This window comes from Oryzias latipes, chromosome 11, assembly GCF_053564925.1.
Source record: "Oryzias latipes strain Hd-rR chromosome 11, Olatipes_Hd-rR_3.1".
In the NCBI taxonomy this organism is placed as follows: domain Eukaryota; kingdom Metazoa; phylum Chordata; class Actinopteri; order Beloniformes; family Adrianichthyidae; genus Oryzias; species Oryzias latipes.
Genome location: NC_136247.1, coordinates 20,373,847 through 20,390,072, shown reverse-complemented (window position 1 = coordinate 20,390,072; position 16,226 = coordinate 20,373,847). Strand labels below are relative to the sequence as shown.

At 37.4% G+C, this 16,226-nt stretch overlaps 2 protein-coding genes across 7 annotated transcripts in view; one reads left to right on the top strand and one right to left on the bottom strand.

Annotated features, from left to right (window-relative positions):
* ctnnal1 (catenin (cadherin-associated protein), alpha-like 1) overlaps positions 1-13,891 on the top strand; it is a 78,682-nt gene extending 64,791 nt beyond the window's left edge. For 2 of the 6 annotated variants that reach the window (XM_078954972.1, XM_078954971.1), the window contains exons 12-19: positions 762-799; positions 883-933; positions 1,478-1,632; positions 1,857-1,905; positions 2,461-2,517; positions 4,064-4,183; positions 5,673-5,756; positions 13,583-13,891. In XM_078954972.1, the coding sequence (XP_078811098.1) occupies positions 762-799; positions 883-933; positions 1,478-1,632; positions 1,857-1,905; positions 2,461-2,517; positions 4,064-4,183; positions 5,673-5,756; positions 13,583-13,753 (725 nt within the window). In that variant the 3' untranslated portion in view covers positions 13,754-13,891. Of the gene's footprint in view, positions 1-761; positions 800-882; positions 934-1,477; positions 1,633-1,856; positions 1,906-2,460; positions 2,518-4,063; positions 4,184-5,672; positions 5,757-5,991; positions 6,188-6,465; positions 8,408-13,582 lie in introns of those variants that run through there. The other 4 variants (XM_023959783.2, XM_023959782.2, XM_078954970.1 and 1 more) reach the window with 2 other exon arrangements.
* Positions 8,379-10,047, bottom strand: abitram (actin binding transcription modulator). The gene is made up of 6 exons (XM_004073807.5): positions 9,849-10,047; positions 9,689-9,740; positions 9,232-9,361; positions 9,077-9,153; positions 8,929-8,998; positions 8,379-8,773 (listed from the first exon to the last, which is right to left on the bottom strand). The coding sequence occupies exons 1-6, from the start codon at positions 9,928-9,930 to the stop codon at positions 8,639-8,641; spliced, it is 546 nt and encodes a 181-aa protein (XP_004073855.1). The 5' UTR covers positions 9,931-10,047; the 3' UTR covers positions 8,379-8,638.
* Positions 13,892-16,226: the final 2,335 nt, after the last annotated feature.

Here is a 16,226-nt window from a genome sequence, read left to right as displayed (position 1 = left end):
CAACAAAAACGGTAAGCAATATTGGAGCTATCCAGCCGTGCAGTTTTGAGCCAGATGCCAGCTCGTAATGAATAAGCTCTTTTTTAAACACAATTTTTTCGTTTGCTTTTAATTCACAACAATTTGAATGAAAAAATACTCAGAAATAAAACTATGCCTTTTATCATCAAAAACAAAAGCCATAAGGACATGTTTAGAACACCAAAAACACGATTTGGGTCCTTACAGGAGGCTGCCTTCCTTCTGTCAACTTCTTCAAGAAGGCAGCCAAGTGTTGGATCTTTGAAATGACCAAAACGCAGATGATAGTTACATTTAATGGTGAGAAACATTGTATTTGTTAGCTAAAAGGTCAAAGTCCTGCAAAACCCTTCTGCATCTAAACAGTTAGGATGAGGATTTTGACTGCACTGGAACAGGAAGTGACAACACAAAGAAGTAAAGTTGCCTAGTTTGTTTGTCCTTTATAAAATTATGCTTACTTTAACTAGAATGTACTGCCATTACCCCATGCTGTTTTTTAATTATTACATAACTGCAATGATTAATCAGCTAAGCAGTTAATCAGTTCTAATTATAACCTTAGAAAAGTCGAATTTGTGGCAGAGCTGCTGTATTGGATTGCATTTTAAGGTCTTCTGCCCTTCAAAAATGACTTGAAAGTACTTTCATTGGCATTACTTAAAACATGTCAACATTGCAGATTTATTTATACGGTTTCCATGCAGCGTTAAGGTGATGACAGAACTGCTCTCTTTTAGGGGATAGAAAACCATACTTATCACTTCCAAGACCCGGGGTATGTATCAAACTATCCAGCGTCACATATTTCCCAAATACAATGATTTTTTGCTCCTTCAATTAACCTTTTTTTTCTCACAGAAGCATTCTGCTAGCCTGAAAAGTGCTAAAGCTGTCAAGTTGGATGCAGAGGTAGTGTGTACGCCACCAGCTACCCTGGATAATTATTCACGCTGTATCTTGCGCTTGTGTTCTGTCAGCAGGAAGCTCATTTTCAAGAGACTTTGTATCTTCTTTTCTTTTTTTTAGCGGAATTGATGGGGTTTGTGTGGTACTTTTGCATGGCTGCAGTTTTTTTTTAATTTTATATTATATTATATTCTGCTACACATAGCAACATTTAAAAAGATGATGTTAAAACAAATGACAAAGTCTTCGTCAGCCAAACACCCACACTGCAGAACAGCACCTCTAGAAAAAGGTTAAACACTCTTAATATTTAAAAATGTCTTTAAATAAGCAAAAAAAAAAAATCTGCCAATGGGGTAAAAAAAAAGTTCTTATCAAGAATTTTTATTTTAAGAAAAAAACTAAGACATGTTCTCTCAAACTTTCTCGATAAGAATTTTTTTCCTTGCAAGAATGAAAATAAAGACAAGGCTCTTTTTACTTTCTAAGATTCTGTTTTTGCAGTGTGGCATGTTTCAGAATGACAGTTTTATCTCTGAGGGTGCAGGAGCAGACAAGTATGGCCAAGTTGGGTCTTGAACTGCGGTTGCTTTCATCGGATGTTGACGCTGAGTTAGAAAAATGGGACGAAGAGGAGCACGACATCATCCGACAGAGCCAGAGCCTGGCCAGCATAGCCTACAGCATGTACCTGTTCACCAGGTAACACGCTGCACATCACACCTATCAGATTTGACATGCTTGCTGAGCTCTTGCAGTTTGGCATTCCTACGAATATCTTCCAAAGGTTTAACGCTCATGAGATTTGGAATGTTTCCAGCTTTTAGTGTTTCTAGGATAGCAATACAAACTTTTTTTTATTTTGTTAGTTTGTTTTTTTTACAAATTTCTACCCCTCTTCATCATTTTTCTTATTGATTCCTCAGAGGAGAAGGCGTTCTGAAGACCACGCTGGATCTTTTTCATCAAGCAGAGGTATCAGCATCCGCCTCTGTTTTATTGACGTTTAGGATGAATGTAGCGGTATTTTATATTAAACCAAACATGTACTCAGGTTGACGGATCAACATCCATTTAGGAACGACACATCTGCAGATCTGACATTGTTTTGATAATTGTCAATGTGGTGGAAAATGTAGTGCAAAAGCTTCCTGGCTTGGTTGGCTATTAAGGGGGGGGGGGGGGGGGGGGGTGAAGGGAACTGATCATTTTCGGTGAGTATAACCATTCTTAGAGTCAGAGCCCAAAATGTCTGGGAAGATTTGTTCATTTAGAGGCAGGACAGGTACATGAAGAACGAAAAAAAAAAGAGAAAGAAACCCAACTCTTTTTGTTAGTAAGTAGTTTTTTTTTATCAACAGTTCAAAGGAAGATATTTTCTTGCATATATGTATAGATAGATAGATGGATTGACAGACAGACGGACGGACGGACGGACGGACCGACCGACCGACCGACCGATCGATAGATAGATAGATAGGTTTATATATAAGTTTTATAACCCTAATCTTTCTGTGGTTCATTCCTAAGGTTCTGTCTGAAGAGGGACTGCAGCTGTGCTCGTCTCTACAAACATTTTCTACTCGGGTAAATATAAATGCAAAGAATTCTTTACGTCTTAGCACACGCACACAAAGTGAGGCTAAAAAAGCTGTGAAGTTTGAGATGATTTAAAGAGATTTGTTGGGTTTTTTTACACCCACAGCTGTGCAGTTCCAAATCACAAAAGTGTCAATCTAACTACAGTACGTTCACACCAGCCTCGACCACTTTCAGTGAAAAGTCTATCACTACAACGTTCAGGCATCGCTACCCAAGTTTCTATGACCGCTTTTGGGCTCTACGTACAAAATGCGCAGCCATTGAACGCACGTTGAAAGTTAAATCAGGTTTAACTTTGACCAATAAGGGACTTGGATTTGGTAGGAGACCTCTTTTCATTCACAGAGTGCCAACCGTCGGTAAATTGATTATAAAGGAGAAATGAATGATTGAGGTTTGTGCCCGCCTGGAATTCTATGACATCAAGTATTTTATACATCATAATAGAGCTGTGGAGGAGAAAGTCTGGAGCAAGATTCATATGATTTGCACCAAAAATAGGCTAGAGTCGCTACACCCACTTGTTGCGTGCACAAAGTTGGACGCCATATTGAATGTGTAATGGTAGCTCACTGGTGTGCTACCACCCGGACCTCACCTCTCACCTTTTTTTCATCTGCTGCTGATTTACAACAATTTAAATATAGAAATAGCCAGAAACACAATTTTAAGTTTAATTTCCTTCGTATTTGTCTTCTATCATTAGAAAAAGGCCACAAGGACATGTTTAAAACACCGAAAACACTATTTTCATTAGAGGGTGTTTTTAAGCTCAAAAGTCAGATTTTGACATCTTAAATATGGTTGCTTTGAAAAGCAAAGGACTTTTGATTTCATAAGATGAGAGTTACACAAAAAACTTGCAATGTGGACTCAAAACTTCTCACTTTTTCACAATCCTTATCACAAGCTTTGCCATCTCGTGTTACGCGGTCTGCTTTATCAATCACAGAGCGAGAACAGGAAATGAACGCTGTCACACAGGTTTTCTTCGCTCAGCAGCTTAGATCCATCAAACAGGGACGGTGCCTTCATCCCTTCTTCTGCAGGTCTTCCCAGTTTAATTAAACCAATCTTTCTGACACTCTTCAACACGTGTCATTTGTCATTTCTATCAGCCACTATGTATGTTGTATGTGCAGGACCACAACCTATTCAGGAGGATCTTGGACTTGCCTTGTACTTTTTTACATCAAACACATTGTTACTAATGAAGATATATATATATATATATATATATATAGATAGATATATAGATATAGATATAGATATATATATATATATATCTATATATATATATATATATATTTATATATATATATATATATATATATAGATAGATAGATATAGATATAGATATAGATATAGATATATTATTTGCTGTGTTTACTACTTGCCTGAGTGTAAATCCAGTCTAATAAATCAATGTATAGTCATAAAAGCCCTGCCCCCTCCTGCAGAAAATGTCTACTCTTTTTAGAAAAACTGTCCTTTCCTCGTCTCTTCCTATCTGTCATTCTTGCTGTTCCAGCTGGTTGATGAGGAGAAGGCTGTGGTGTTGACAGAAAATGAGAAGCTGGTGGCCCTGTGCCAGCAGCTGCAGATGGGGGCCAAGACCCCTGTTCAGGGCAAGACTGCCCCCTTCCAGAAGGTACCTAAACTGCATCTTTGGCTTCATTCATCTGGAGTTTTATGTGATCGTTGTTCATGTAAATGCTGTGTATCAAGGTGAAAATAGTTTGTGTGTTTATTCAGAAAGATTATTTCAAATCAATACCTTACTGTCCCACTAGCTGAAATCATCTTCTAAAGTCCTCGTTAATCTGTCTTTATTTTCTAATTAATGTATGAGTTTTATATCTAAAATGAGTTTGATATATCGGTTTTGTAATTTTTTTAAATTGTATTATTCTATTACCTATATATATTTATAGAGAGAGAGAGCAATTTGAAAAAAAAAGCACTGCTTATTAAAACTCCCCACTGTTTGTTTATAAATGCAAATATAATTACACACTCCATGTTATAAACACACTCACTAGTTTTTGGGGAATTAATAAATTAAATTGTTTTTTTTAACTTTAGAAATGTGTTATTAGTTTATCAAGTCAAATAGACTTTCCGCTGAAGTATTTTATTGTTATTTCCAGTGCTTTATAGCATTCAACCAATTATTATTAGAATAATCATCAACTGAAACTTTATAATTAAAGGGAATGACTGTTTTGCTTTGAAATACACAAATTATTTTTCCAGAGAAACGTTTGGCTTGTAGAAACCTAATTTGGCCGGTAAACTTTGGATGTTACCGGCGTCCCGACTGGTAACCAAAAAAGTTCATCTAGAATTTTAGGTAATTCCACCTTTGTAGGAGCAATAAAGTTTTTTTTCCAGTCTATATATTGTAAGGACAGTGAAAAGAAGCTACCCCCCTTGTTAGTTATTTTTTAGTTATTTTATAATTGTTTAGTTTTAAAACTGTTCAAGTGTTTGTGGGTTCATTACAAACCGTGTAGTACTGTAAATGGCCAGCAGGTGGAACTAGCGCCGTCGAGTAAGAATGACGTCATGCTGGAGCGAAGGGCAGCATGAATGAGAGGGAAAGAAAAGAGATCTGAGGAGCACTGAGAGTTTGTTTTTCCAGAAAAAAATAACCCACATGTATGTGCTTGCATAAGCTGCTTTACTTGGAAAAACCCGTGAGTAAAACTCACAAAATGTGCAGTGGTGTGCTGTTCATTTAAAGTGTGCAACAATATTCTGCCCAGACCAAATTCCGATGGAATTCTGTTTCAATATGTAGCAATTTTCTTTCAATAGGAGGCAGTAAATATCTTTAATATCATAGAAAGGCTAAATCAACATTCAGAGACCTTAATTAAAGCATGTGTGAACATCTACTTTCATTAGGCGCAAAACAAATGAACAGACATTTGATCTGGCAGTTTAAACACTTTTACAATATTTAACGTTTTATATTTCCCACCAAAGCCCGCCATCAAAAGAGGGAAAAAAGAAAGAAAAAATACCTTTAAACATATCAACTGCTAATGTAAAAGCTTGGGTAAATGAACCCAATTCAATCAATCTGAAACATTTAATTTTAAGCGAAAATGTCTTTTCTTTGTATTTGTCTGCAGGTGGACTCCACCATTCAAGCAAGCAGAAGTCTAATGACAGTGGTCGCCTCCCTCCTTCCACTCTGTAACAAGCTCATCAAAAAGGTGACATCCAGACACTAAACTGAACACTAAACTCTTTAAAGTGCCACTTTAAATCCATCTTTTGATCTATTCTAAAAGCCCTCCCAGTGGTCTTTTAATTATAGTTGTGTTGTTTTTAGACAAAATCATAAAACCTGTGTCGTTTTCTAGGACATAGTTTCTGCAGAGCAGAAGGAGTGCGTTAAGAATTCACCTCTGAGTTATAGCTGTGAATGTCTTTCCTGTTCTCTCCCAGCTATCCAGCCGTACATTTTTGAACCAGATGTCACTTTGGACAAGGAAAACAAAGACGTACACGGATCAATTTGTCTACAAGTGGATGCATCAGAATGGAGCAAAGCAGGAAGCTTGTGAACCGCAATCTTATTCCAACGGCATTTTTCCGTCTGCTCCTGATTCACAAAAGCTTGAATAAAAACTCAGAAATACAATTTTAATCTGAAGATTTATATATATATATGTATATATATATATATATAGATATAGATATATATATAGATATGTATGTCCCTCATTATCAGAAAAATGCCACAGGAACATATTAAAAACACCAAAAAGACCATTTTCATAGAACTGGGTCTAATGAAAAATATCCCAAAACACAAAGATGCCGTCTAGAACAACATTCACTTCATTAAGTTCTCAGTTGGGGGAAAAGCATCAGTGTTTAAATGTCTTTGTCCCCTAATCAGAATCTCCTCTGTTGCAGCATAAATCAGAGCGTACAAGCCTCAGTTCCCCTCAGGACTGGAGGGAGACGCAGCACACGTCCGCTCCAGTTAAAAAAGACGCGGCCCTGAATGGCAATAACAGCAACGGCTTTGGAGTCAAGTCCTTGGACGAGCACATGGCCAGCCTCAACCTACTGGAGAGCAAATAATTCAGGAGATGATCTCCATGTTATCTTGTTCTCCGCATCAGCAAAGCAACCTCACTTCTGTGGAGCACTCCTGATCCAAGAAAGAGTCACTAGAAAAGTGGCTAGAAGCTGTAAAAACAGACTTTGTTGGGCAGAATTTGCCTTAGGTGGAATAATTCTGCAGTTAAAAACATAAAAGCCCAATCTGGAGGTAGTCATGCACTGTTAATCTGAAACAGTTCCATCCCAGTCCACTAGAGGACGACAATCAAAACTACCGGTAGTATTGCGTTTCCAAGAAAAGTGAGGTCATCTTAAATCTAATTTTGGAGTAACCGTCATTAGTTGAGCTAATAAAATGATCAGAAGTCAGGAAATAAAAGCCCCCCTTCAGCCATACATCTGTCTTCACCATGTGCCTCAGTGTAACAGACCTGTGTGCTTTGTGCTGTATTGTTAATGTATTGGACAAGTTACATAAGGACAAAAAAACACACAAGCTACATGATGCAGTCATCACTACAACCTTTGTGCAATCTCAGCCTGGTAACATGAACCTTTTAACTAAATGTTTTATAGTGGCCATACGAGTATTTTACAAGTTCAACTTCATTTGTCATCATTTCACGTGTGATAAGTTCATTTAGCGAAAGAAAATCTGTTCAATGCCAAATATTCTGACTACTGCAAACTAATCAGAAGTGACAGCGGAGACTTTTTTTTTTTACCTTATTTAGGAACGAAAAGGTTAAGTAAAGCTTTTTAACCCTTGTGCTATCTTAGATGACCCCACCCTTACATTGACGTCTTCTCCCTACCATGACTAAGGTGGATAAAGGTGGAAAGATTTCATGTAATCCATGGACACCAGTGAAGATCACAAATCATTGAAGAAAAAAGGTTCAGAGCACTGTCTAGTGGGTCTAGATGACCCAACTCCCAATGGTAAAGTGCCTAGGATAGCACAAGGGATAACGAGAAATTATATCAGATGCTACCGTCTTAAATATTACAGAAATTATTCAGAAGTGCCACGCATTTGTGGATACTGGGAAGCATCTGAACCACTGACTGTAAATGAGGACTGGACTGAGTAACCCCTCCCCCTGGCGTCCCAAACAGGAAGTATCCACTGGTTCCAAGAAACCAAAATCTCATAGACCTTTTATAAAGCACTAGTTAGCATTTTTGTTAGTCAGAATAATCTTTCTTACCCTGATACCTTATTTTTACATAATCTTGATAATTTTATATGTTTTTTTCTTTTTTGCAAGTTATTCAACGTATAAACTGACCAGACACCTCAATAACAGGTAACCCCCCCACATGGAACATTTAACAGATTACCCCCGCTTTAGGTGGTATAATAAGCTCACTCCTGATTGGTTAGAGGGGTTGCCATAGAAACAATGACTCAGATCGACTTGGACCAATCACTTGCTTACTGACAATTTCAGGCTCCAACAGGCAAAAAAATGACTGAATCGACTTCGTTGGAGCCAGAAGTCCTTTGCTATGGGTGACATCACACTCAGTCCAGCTCTCATATATAGTCAAAGATCTGAACTCAACTGCATGTATTAATATGATATATTTCTAAGTATTTATGGTACTTGAAGCCTATTCAGTGATGGTTTTGCTATTTCTAGAGGCAGTCTGATGATGATTTAACTGTGTGAGAGCAGTTAAAGATGTGAAAAAAATCATATCTAGTTTTGGATCACCTCTTCTTTTGACAGCTGAAACGTGAAGAAAAGAAGAAATAAACAATATTTTTTTTAATTAAAAAAAAGTCACCGGTTGTTTTTTTTACAACAAAAAAATGAACGACTCACTATTTTCTCCAAAAGTAATTTAACAACCACAAAAAAAGCAAGGCCTGTTAGAATCAAAATCAACAATAGTATTGATTAATACATAATTTTTCAATGCACCATTCAGTCTGTACTCCATGTGTTTTGAGCTGATGGGGAGGAAAAAAAACCCAAAAACTGCTGTTCCAGCTTGAAGATGGCACTCTTCATCAGGACGCTTGTGGCTGCTGATCACGCTTGGAGACGATGCTCTCAAACTCTTTCCTGCTCAACAGATTTTCTGTCACACTCTTGCTTTCCTCAAACTTTGGGAGGATGACAGCGATGTATCCTTCAGTTGACGGCTGATTGAACAAAAGAGAATAAATGTGTCAAAAAGGATGAAATATTACAGGATTTTTGGTTTGAAAGTGTTCTGATGTAGTTCTGGTATCCAGACGGTAAATTCTACATTTAAAGAGACATAAATGTTCAGCTTTGATGACGTAAACAAACTTGCCTTTTCTAGTAACAGATTTGGTCTTTCCAAAATATTCTCATTGACCTCCAGCAGACGGCCGCGGATGCAGCTGAAGACAAATGTTTAAGTTACAAAAACGTTCCATAAAGTGGAAGATGAATCCAGGATAAAGGGCGGGAAATCTCACCTGTAGATTGTATACTTGGTCTCATCTGTGCATGTAATTCTACACAAAGGTGCAAAATCTGTAAGAAACTGACCTCCCTGTTTTGGGGAGAGGGGAGTAAAACATGAAAAAGGAAACATTTTGATACTAGAAATAAGAGCACAAAAATAGTTTACCCTCTTGGATTTTCCAGAAACTTTATTGTTTAAGCGACTGCAGCCGTTACTGATCTGGTAGTTTATGGTTTTGATTGTGCGTCCATTCTGGAGAACCGGATGGGTTTCTGCTAAAGTGACGACACATATTCTGGAGAGCAAAAAATATATATATGAAAGTCTTTAGACAATATTTATTCTAGAAGTAAATAAACTATAAGCTGAGTGGAAAATGACAGTAAAGTAACTGTCTGGTGTGTGTATAAAATGCAGACTTAACTGCAACTATAAATCACCTAAACTTGAACAAAAATGTAATATTTTCTGTTCAAGTTGTTTTAGATTTAGAGGATTTAGTCTTCTGTTGCAACTATAACATATATTGGGATTTTTACACTAAAGGAATTCTCAATGGTACCGAGACAACTCACTGCGCATGCGTAACGCGTTAGCAAAGAAAACTACTAATTAACTCCACCTGTTTGAATGCTGGAGAATACAGTGGTCCTCGCATGGTTGCCCCTTCATATCTAAAATATAGAAACAATTGCTTATTTTTAAGCCAATATACTTGAACATATTACTTATCCAGTTAAATAAAAATATCGACGGACATTAATTAATCAAGACTTTCTTACCTGCTCTGTACCACCGTGTGTAGTATCGGTCGATAATTGATGGCGGCTCTAATTCAGTATCTTTCTGCGTCTCGCTGTCCATTAAATCTTAAATGCAATAACAAAATTAAACACCTAAAACTGCGTCGCTGGTGTGTGTTCAACGGACAACTGGGGGCGTGACACGCTGGGTCCCTCCCTTAAAAACGTCCGACTACTTCTGCAGGAGTTAAAGAGTTCCACCCTCTACCTAAAAAGGAGTTTTAATTTTTTTTATTACTTTTTTATTTTTTTATTCCACTGAATAGTAGGACTTTTAAAAACACAAAAGATTTTTAGTAGTTCCCCACTAAGTTTGGTCGAAATTAGCTTAACATGTTAAAAGAAAAGGGAAAAAAAGGGAGCTAAAATCCACCAATTCTTTATCCCTACCATTTCTTAAAAAACTCAGTTAATCTAGTTTGTGTTTTTTACCCCTTTGTTTACATTCCCCATGTTAAATCTTATTAAATCAATGTTATTTTTTTTCACAAACTGTGTAATTCCAACTTTAAAGTCCTATAAACACTCACTTTTTAATTAAAATGATTATTGCCAAATGATCACTTCTTGGATCAATTTGTCTACAAGTGGATGCATCAGAATGGAGCAAAGCAGGAAGCTTGTGAACCACAGTCTTATTCCAACGGCATTTTTCCGTCTGCTCCTGATTCACAAAACCTTGAATAAAAACTCAGAAACACAATTTTAATCTTAAGTTTATATATATATATATATATATATATATATATATATATATATATATATATATATATATATATATATATATATATATATATATATATATATATATATATATATATATATATATATATATATATATATATATATATATATATATATATATATATTAGTGATGGGACGATGATACCTCAAGGTGTGTATTGACACACTAAACAAACTGTGTTGTCACTGTATTGATACTGTGTTGGTCACCCAATAGTGACCCCAGCAGTAGTTATAAAATCATTGCAGGTAAAGAAATTCCTTGTTGGTGTAAATGCTAAAACTGAGTTAGTATGTAAAATATAGCAAATTAGAGTAAAAATTCAGAGTTACAATTTTTTAACTTTTGTGCACATTTGTCATCTTAACTTTTAAATCATATGAAATAAAAGACAAAAAGTGATTAGTTCATGAATTTTTATTGAGAAACCAGCTCCCCAGCCGCATGGTACAGACGATGATGGTGAGCAGAGGGTTTTAAGTGCAAGTTGATAAAGATGTGGGTATATTTCCTGGTTCCATTTCCAATATTGCAAAGGATCTTGGTTTCTGGGTGTGTTTGTTTCTGCCAGGTAACGTTAGACTTCAATAATGGAGTCAGCTGTTGCGTTCCTCGTCTTCTGGGTCTCTGCAACCTCCAGATCTAAAGTTTTCCAGAGATTGTGCCCTAAAAAAATAGTTAATCATTACTTTATTATCACATGATATATCATATCACAAAGTGCCACTGAAATGTATTTTCATACCTGAACTGGGTTCTGACCCATGTGAAGAGCTAGGCTCTTCTTCTCTTGGCTCCTCATTTCTTCTGCACATTCTGACTGCAGTCTCTTCACCGCTTCACTTGCCTTTTGCTGACTAACAAATCCATTCTTTTTAAATCTGGGATCTAACAGAGTTGCCAGAGTCATCACACAGAGATTCCATGCCGCAAATAGGGTTAGTTAGCCGCTTCCTCAGGTTTTCAGCCAGTTGCTGAGCAGCTATTTTTGTTACAGTTGTGGCCTGACGTTGGAGCTCAATGTGGATCATTCTCATCATGGGAATGACCTTCGACCCAGAGACCCTTTTTTCCTCTTGAAGCTTGGTCAAAAGGAGCTAGAACCCTGAGCATCTCTTCAATGATCTGACATTCTTCTGGAGTCAGTGGAGTGATGTCAGGTTTTGATGAGGCCAGTGACACCCAGACTGCCTCCTTCTGCTCAGTCATTCCTTCAAACATGTAGGTACTGTTCCGTCGTGTTGGCACCTCGTTTATTCATTTATGGCCCCGTGTTCCCAGCTGTTGCTGTATTTGAGTGAGCTTCTCTTTAGCAGTCATGCTCCATCGAAAGTATGTCACAATGTGTCGTGTTTTGTTGCGTATTTCAGTTATTGTTGGGATTTGATCACATGATTTTCTCACAGTTAAATTCAGGGAATGGGCTATACAAATGGTATGCCGTATTTGCAGCATTCAAGCACATGCAGTCATGTTTGCTGCTGCATCAGTGACAAGACACCTGACCTTTCCTGCTATGCCCCACTCCTCCATGAGGCTCCTTTTAACCGTGGCAATGTTTTCTGCAGTGTGTTTCTGAGGAAAATGCTGCACTGCCAAGACTGATGAATGGAGTTCATGGCTAGATATGCCTCCATATTCATAGACGTCCACATATCAGCTGTTAAAGTAACAGCAACGGCACTCTGGAGGTCCTTTTTGGTTTTCTCCTTTTCCTCCTCATATTTCTGGCTCACCAAGTCCTTGATGGTCTGAAAACAACCATACAAATACTGTTACACCAATAAAATATAGTTATATAGTTAGTACAAACATATAATAAACATTCTTAAACATACCTTCCTGCTTGGTAGAGCATACGAGGGTAAAATAAGCTTCAGAAGCTCCCTGAATCCCTCATTTTCAACAAAGCTGAGTGGCTGACAGTCTTTGATGATCATATTGACCACTGCCTCATCCACTGCTTGCTTGTTAGGAACTGCAAGCCAAAAGGAACTATTTTGTCAAAAGCTTAATAAAATGACTGTAATTTTTACAAACAATATCAAATAGACATAATACGACGTGGTGGAGCAGTGGTTAGCACTGTCGCCTCACAACAAGAGGGTTGGATGTTCGATACCTGGCCTGGAGCCTGTCTGTTTGCATGCGTGTTTTTTTTTTTTAGCACAATTTTTAGAGAGAATTTAATAAATACCTGGGGTACTCTCACGAGTATCTGCCAATTCTTCATAGCCATGCGTAGCTCTATAATGCCTCAGCATTGATGAAGTGCTCTTATTGATATAAGATAGCTCTGTGGAGCAGAGCCGACACTTCACCTACAATAACACAAAAAGTTTATTTATCTGAAAACAATTCAAACCTTTTACCAGAACATTGCATTCACTTGTTAAAAAAAATAAACACCCTATCTCATGATTAGGGATAAGGATCTCATAATTACATGATAACATGAATAAAGCAACTGTAAGGCTCTCTAACTGACTATCATATGTATCACGGGTCATTCACTTGATAAACTGATAAAGTGAGTGCAATGCGCCACCGTAAAAAATAGTATATAAAGGAGAAAACGATTTACCTTGTATGGCGTCACGAGATCAAAATTATTCCACACCGGGGAACACTTCCTAGGACGATCCAGGATCAAGCAGAACTCCATCCGACAAACCCACGACATGTTGATACAGTTTGTTTCCTGATAAACACACTTTGGCGCGGCACATCCAAACATATATATATATATATATATATATATATATATCCCTTATCATCAGAAAAATGCCACAGGAACATATTAAAAACACCAAAAAGACCATTTTCATAGAACTGGGTCTAATGAAAAATATCCCAAAACACAAAGATGCCGTCTAGAACAACATTCACTTCATTAAGTTCTCAGTTGGGGGAAAAGCATCAGTGTTTAAATGTCTTTGTCCCCTAATCAGAATCTCCTCTGTTGCAGCATAAATCAGAGCGTACAAGCCTCAGTTCCCCTCAGGACTGGAGGGAGACGCAGCACACGTCCGCTCCAGTTAAAGAAGACGCGGCCCTGAATGGCAATAACAGCAACGGCTTTGGAGTCAAGTCCTTGGACGAGCACATGGCCAGCCTCAACCTACTGGAGAGCAAATAATTCAGGAGATGATCTCCATGTTATCTTGTTCTCCGCATCAGCAAAGCAACCTCACTTCTGATCCAAGAAAGAGTCACTAGAAAAGTGGCTAGAAGCTGTAAAAACAGACTCGTGTTGGACAGAATTTGCCTTAGGTGGAATAATTCTGCAGTTAAAAACATAAAAGCCCAATCTGGAGGTAGTCATGCACTGTTAATCTGAAACAGTTCCATCCCAGTCCACTAGAGGACGACAATCAAAACTACCGGTAGTATTGTATGGAGAGAAATTAGACTCAGTCGGATTTGTGCGTGCGTAATTCTTGATTTGTGCGTAAATTAGGATTTGTGTATGCATATTCTTGCTTTGTGCGTGCGTAAATTAGGATTTGTGCATAACTTTGGATTTGTGCGTGATTTGTTATTCACATAACACGTTTTGTGTATAAGTTAAAAAAATATAAAATGAAAAAAATACAAAATGCAATTTACATATGCACAAATTAAGATTACAACAGCTTGAAACTACTTACACACACACATCTTTAAAAAACACGCACGAATCCCTTGTTACGCACACACGAACCCAAAGTTACGCACGGATCTACCGTGAGACTCTTTTCGCGTCTCACAAATCCGTCCGTAAGTGCTGCGTTTAAATACCAGTGGAATGCTCGGTCATTAGAATCTTCCTATCAGCCTTCCCTTCTAAACGTATTTCCTTCAGTGGGTGTAGCAGGGCTTAAAAAAACTTTAAAGGAAAATAAAAATAATTATCTGAGAATATGACGTTCACTCTTAAACGCTAATATATATATTAAAAGTATATTATTCTCCGAGACACCGAATTGATACAAAATGCGTAACAGGAACGACCAGTAGGAGGCACTGTTTTTTTTTCCGGAAAAATCAAAGGCAGTCAGACTGAGAGAGACACCGGAAGAATGGCGGCGCATCTCGGTGGTCAGCGCCCCGAAGTAAGTAGCCTCTATGTTCAACACTAACATCTACTGTCTTCATGTATTGATTGAGTCATTGTCTGGATACGTTTAGAAGGGAAGGCTGATAGGAAAATTCTAATGACCGAGCATTCCACTGGTATTTAAATGCAGCACTTACGGACGAATTTGTGAGACGTGAAAAGAGTCTCACGGTAGTCAGATCCGTGCGTAACTTTGGCTTCGTGTGTGCGTAACAAGGGATTCGTGCGTGTTTTTTAAAGATGTGTGTGTAAGTAGTTTCAAGCTGTTGTAATCTTAATTTGTGCATACGTAAATTGAATTTTGTATTTTTTTCATTTTATATTTTTTTTAACTTATACACAAAACGTATTATGTGAGTAACAAATCACGCATACACAAATCCTAATTTTACGCACAAATCACGAATTACGCACGCACAAATCCGACTGAGTCTAATTTCTCTCCATAGTATTGCGTTTCCAAGAAAAATGAGGTCATCTTAAATCTAATTTTGGAGTAACCGTCATTAGCTGAGCTAATAAAATGATCAGAAGTCAGGAAATAAAAGCCCCCCTTCAGCCATACATCTGTCTTCACCATGTGCCTCAGTGTAACAGACCTGTGTGCTTTGTGCTGTATTGTTAATGTATTGGACAAGTTACATAAGGACAAAAAAACACACAAGCTACATGATGCAGTCATCACTACAACCTTTGTGCAATCTCAGCCTGGTAACATGAACTTTTTAACTAAATGTTTTCTAGTGGCCATACGAGTATTTTACAAGTTCAACTCCATTTGTAACAGATCATTTCTCGCGTGATAAGTTCATTTTGCGAAAGAAAATCTGTTCAATGCCAGATATTCTGACTACTGCAAACTAATCAGAAGTGACAGCGGAGACTTTTTTTTTTACCTTATTTTGGAACGAAAAGGTTCAGTAAAGCTTTTTAATGAGAAATATCAGGTGTTACTGTCTTAAATATTACAGAAATAATGCCACACATTTGTGGATACTGGAAAGCATCTGAACCACTGACTATAAATGGTGTTCCAAACAGGAAGTATTGAATAGATTTGCAATAACTTAGATTTCAACAGTAAAACATCATGTAAACTAAGAGCAGATGGATACGTTGATACTTTCAACCAGTACCAGGGTGATGTCCCAATGAAAACAAACTAGCATAGCATTTGTGAAAACTTGTTGGCAATCTTACTGATCAGGTTTAGATGAATCTTATTTTTCTTTTAGAGAACTTAAGGTGGAGACAAATGTCTGAGGAGCTTTAGGAGTCATTTCTGTGGGGATGATTTCCAGAATAGAAACAAGGAGTGAGCTGGAAAATTGCTGCACATGCTTAAAAGGTAGACAGAAATGAAATGTTTTATGCCAACATAAATAGATCAGGGGTATAGCAGGAGAGAAAAGAAAACAGAGCTGCATATTTTCACCACTTGTGAGACAAGAATTATTTGCAAAAGTTGTGTGATCGTTCAGAGTTACAGTTTTTAGTCTGCAGTACAAGAGGA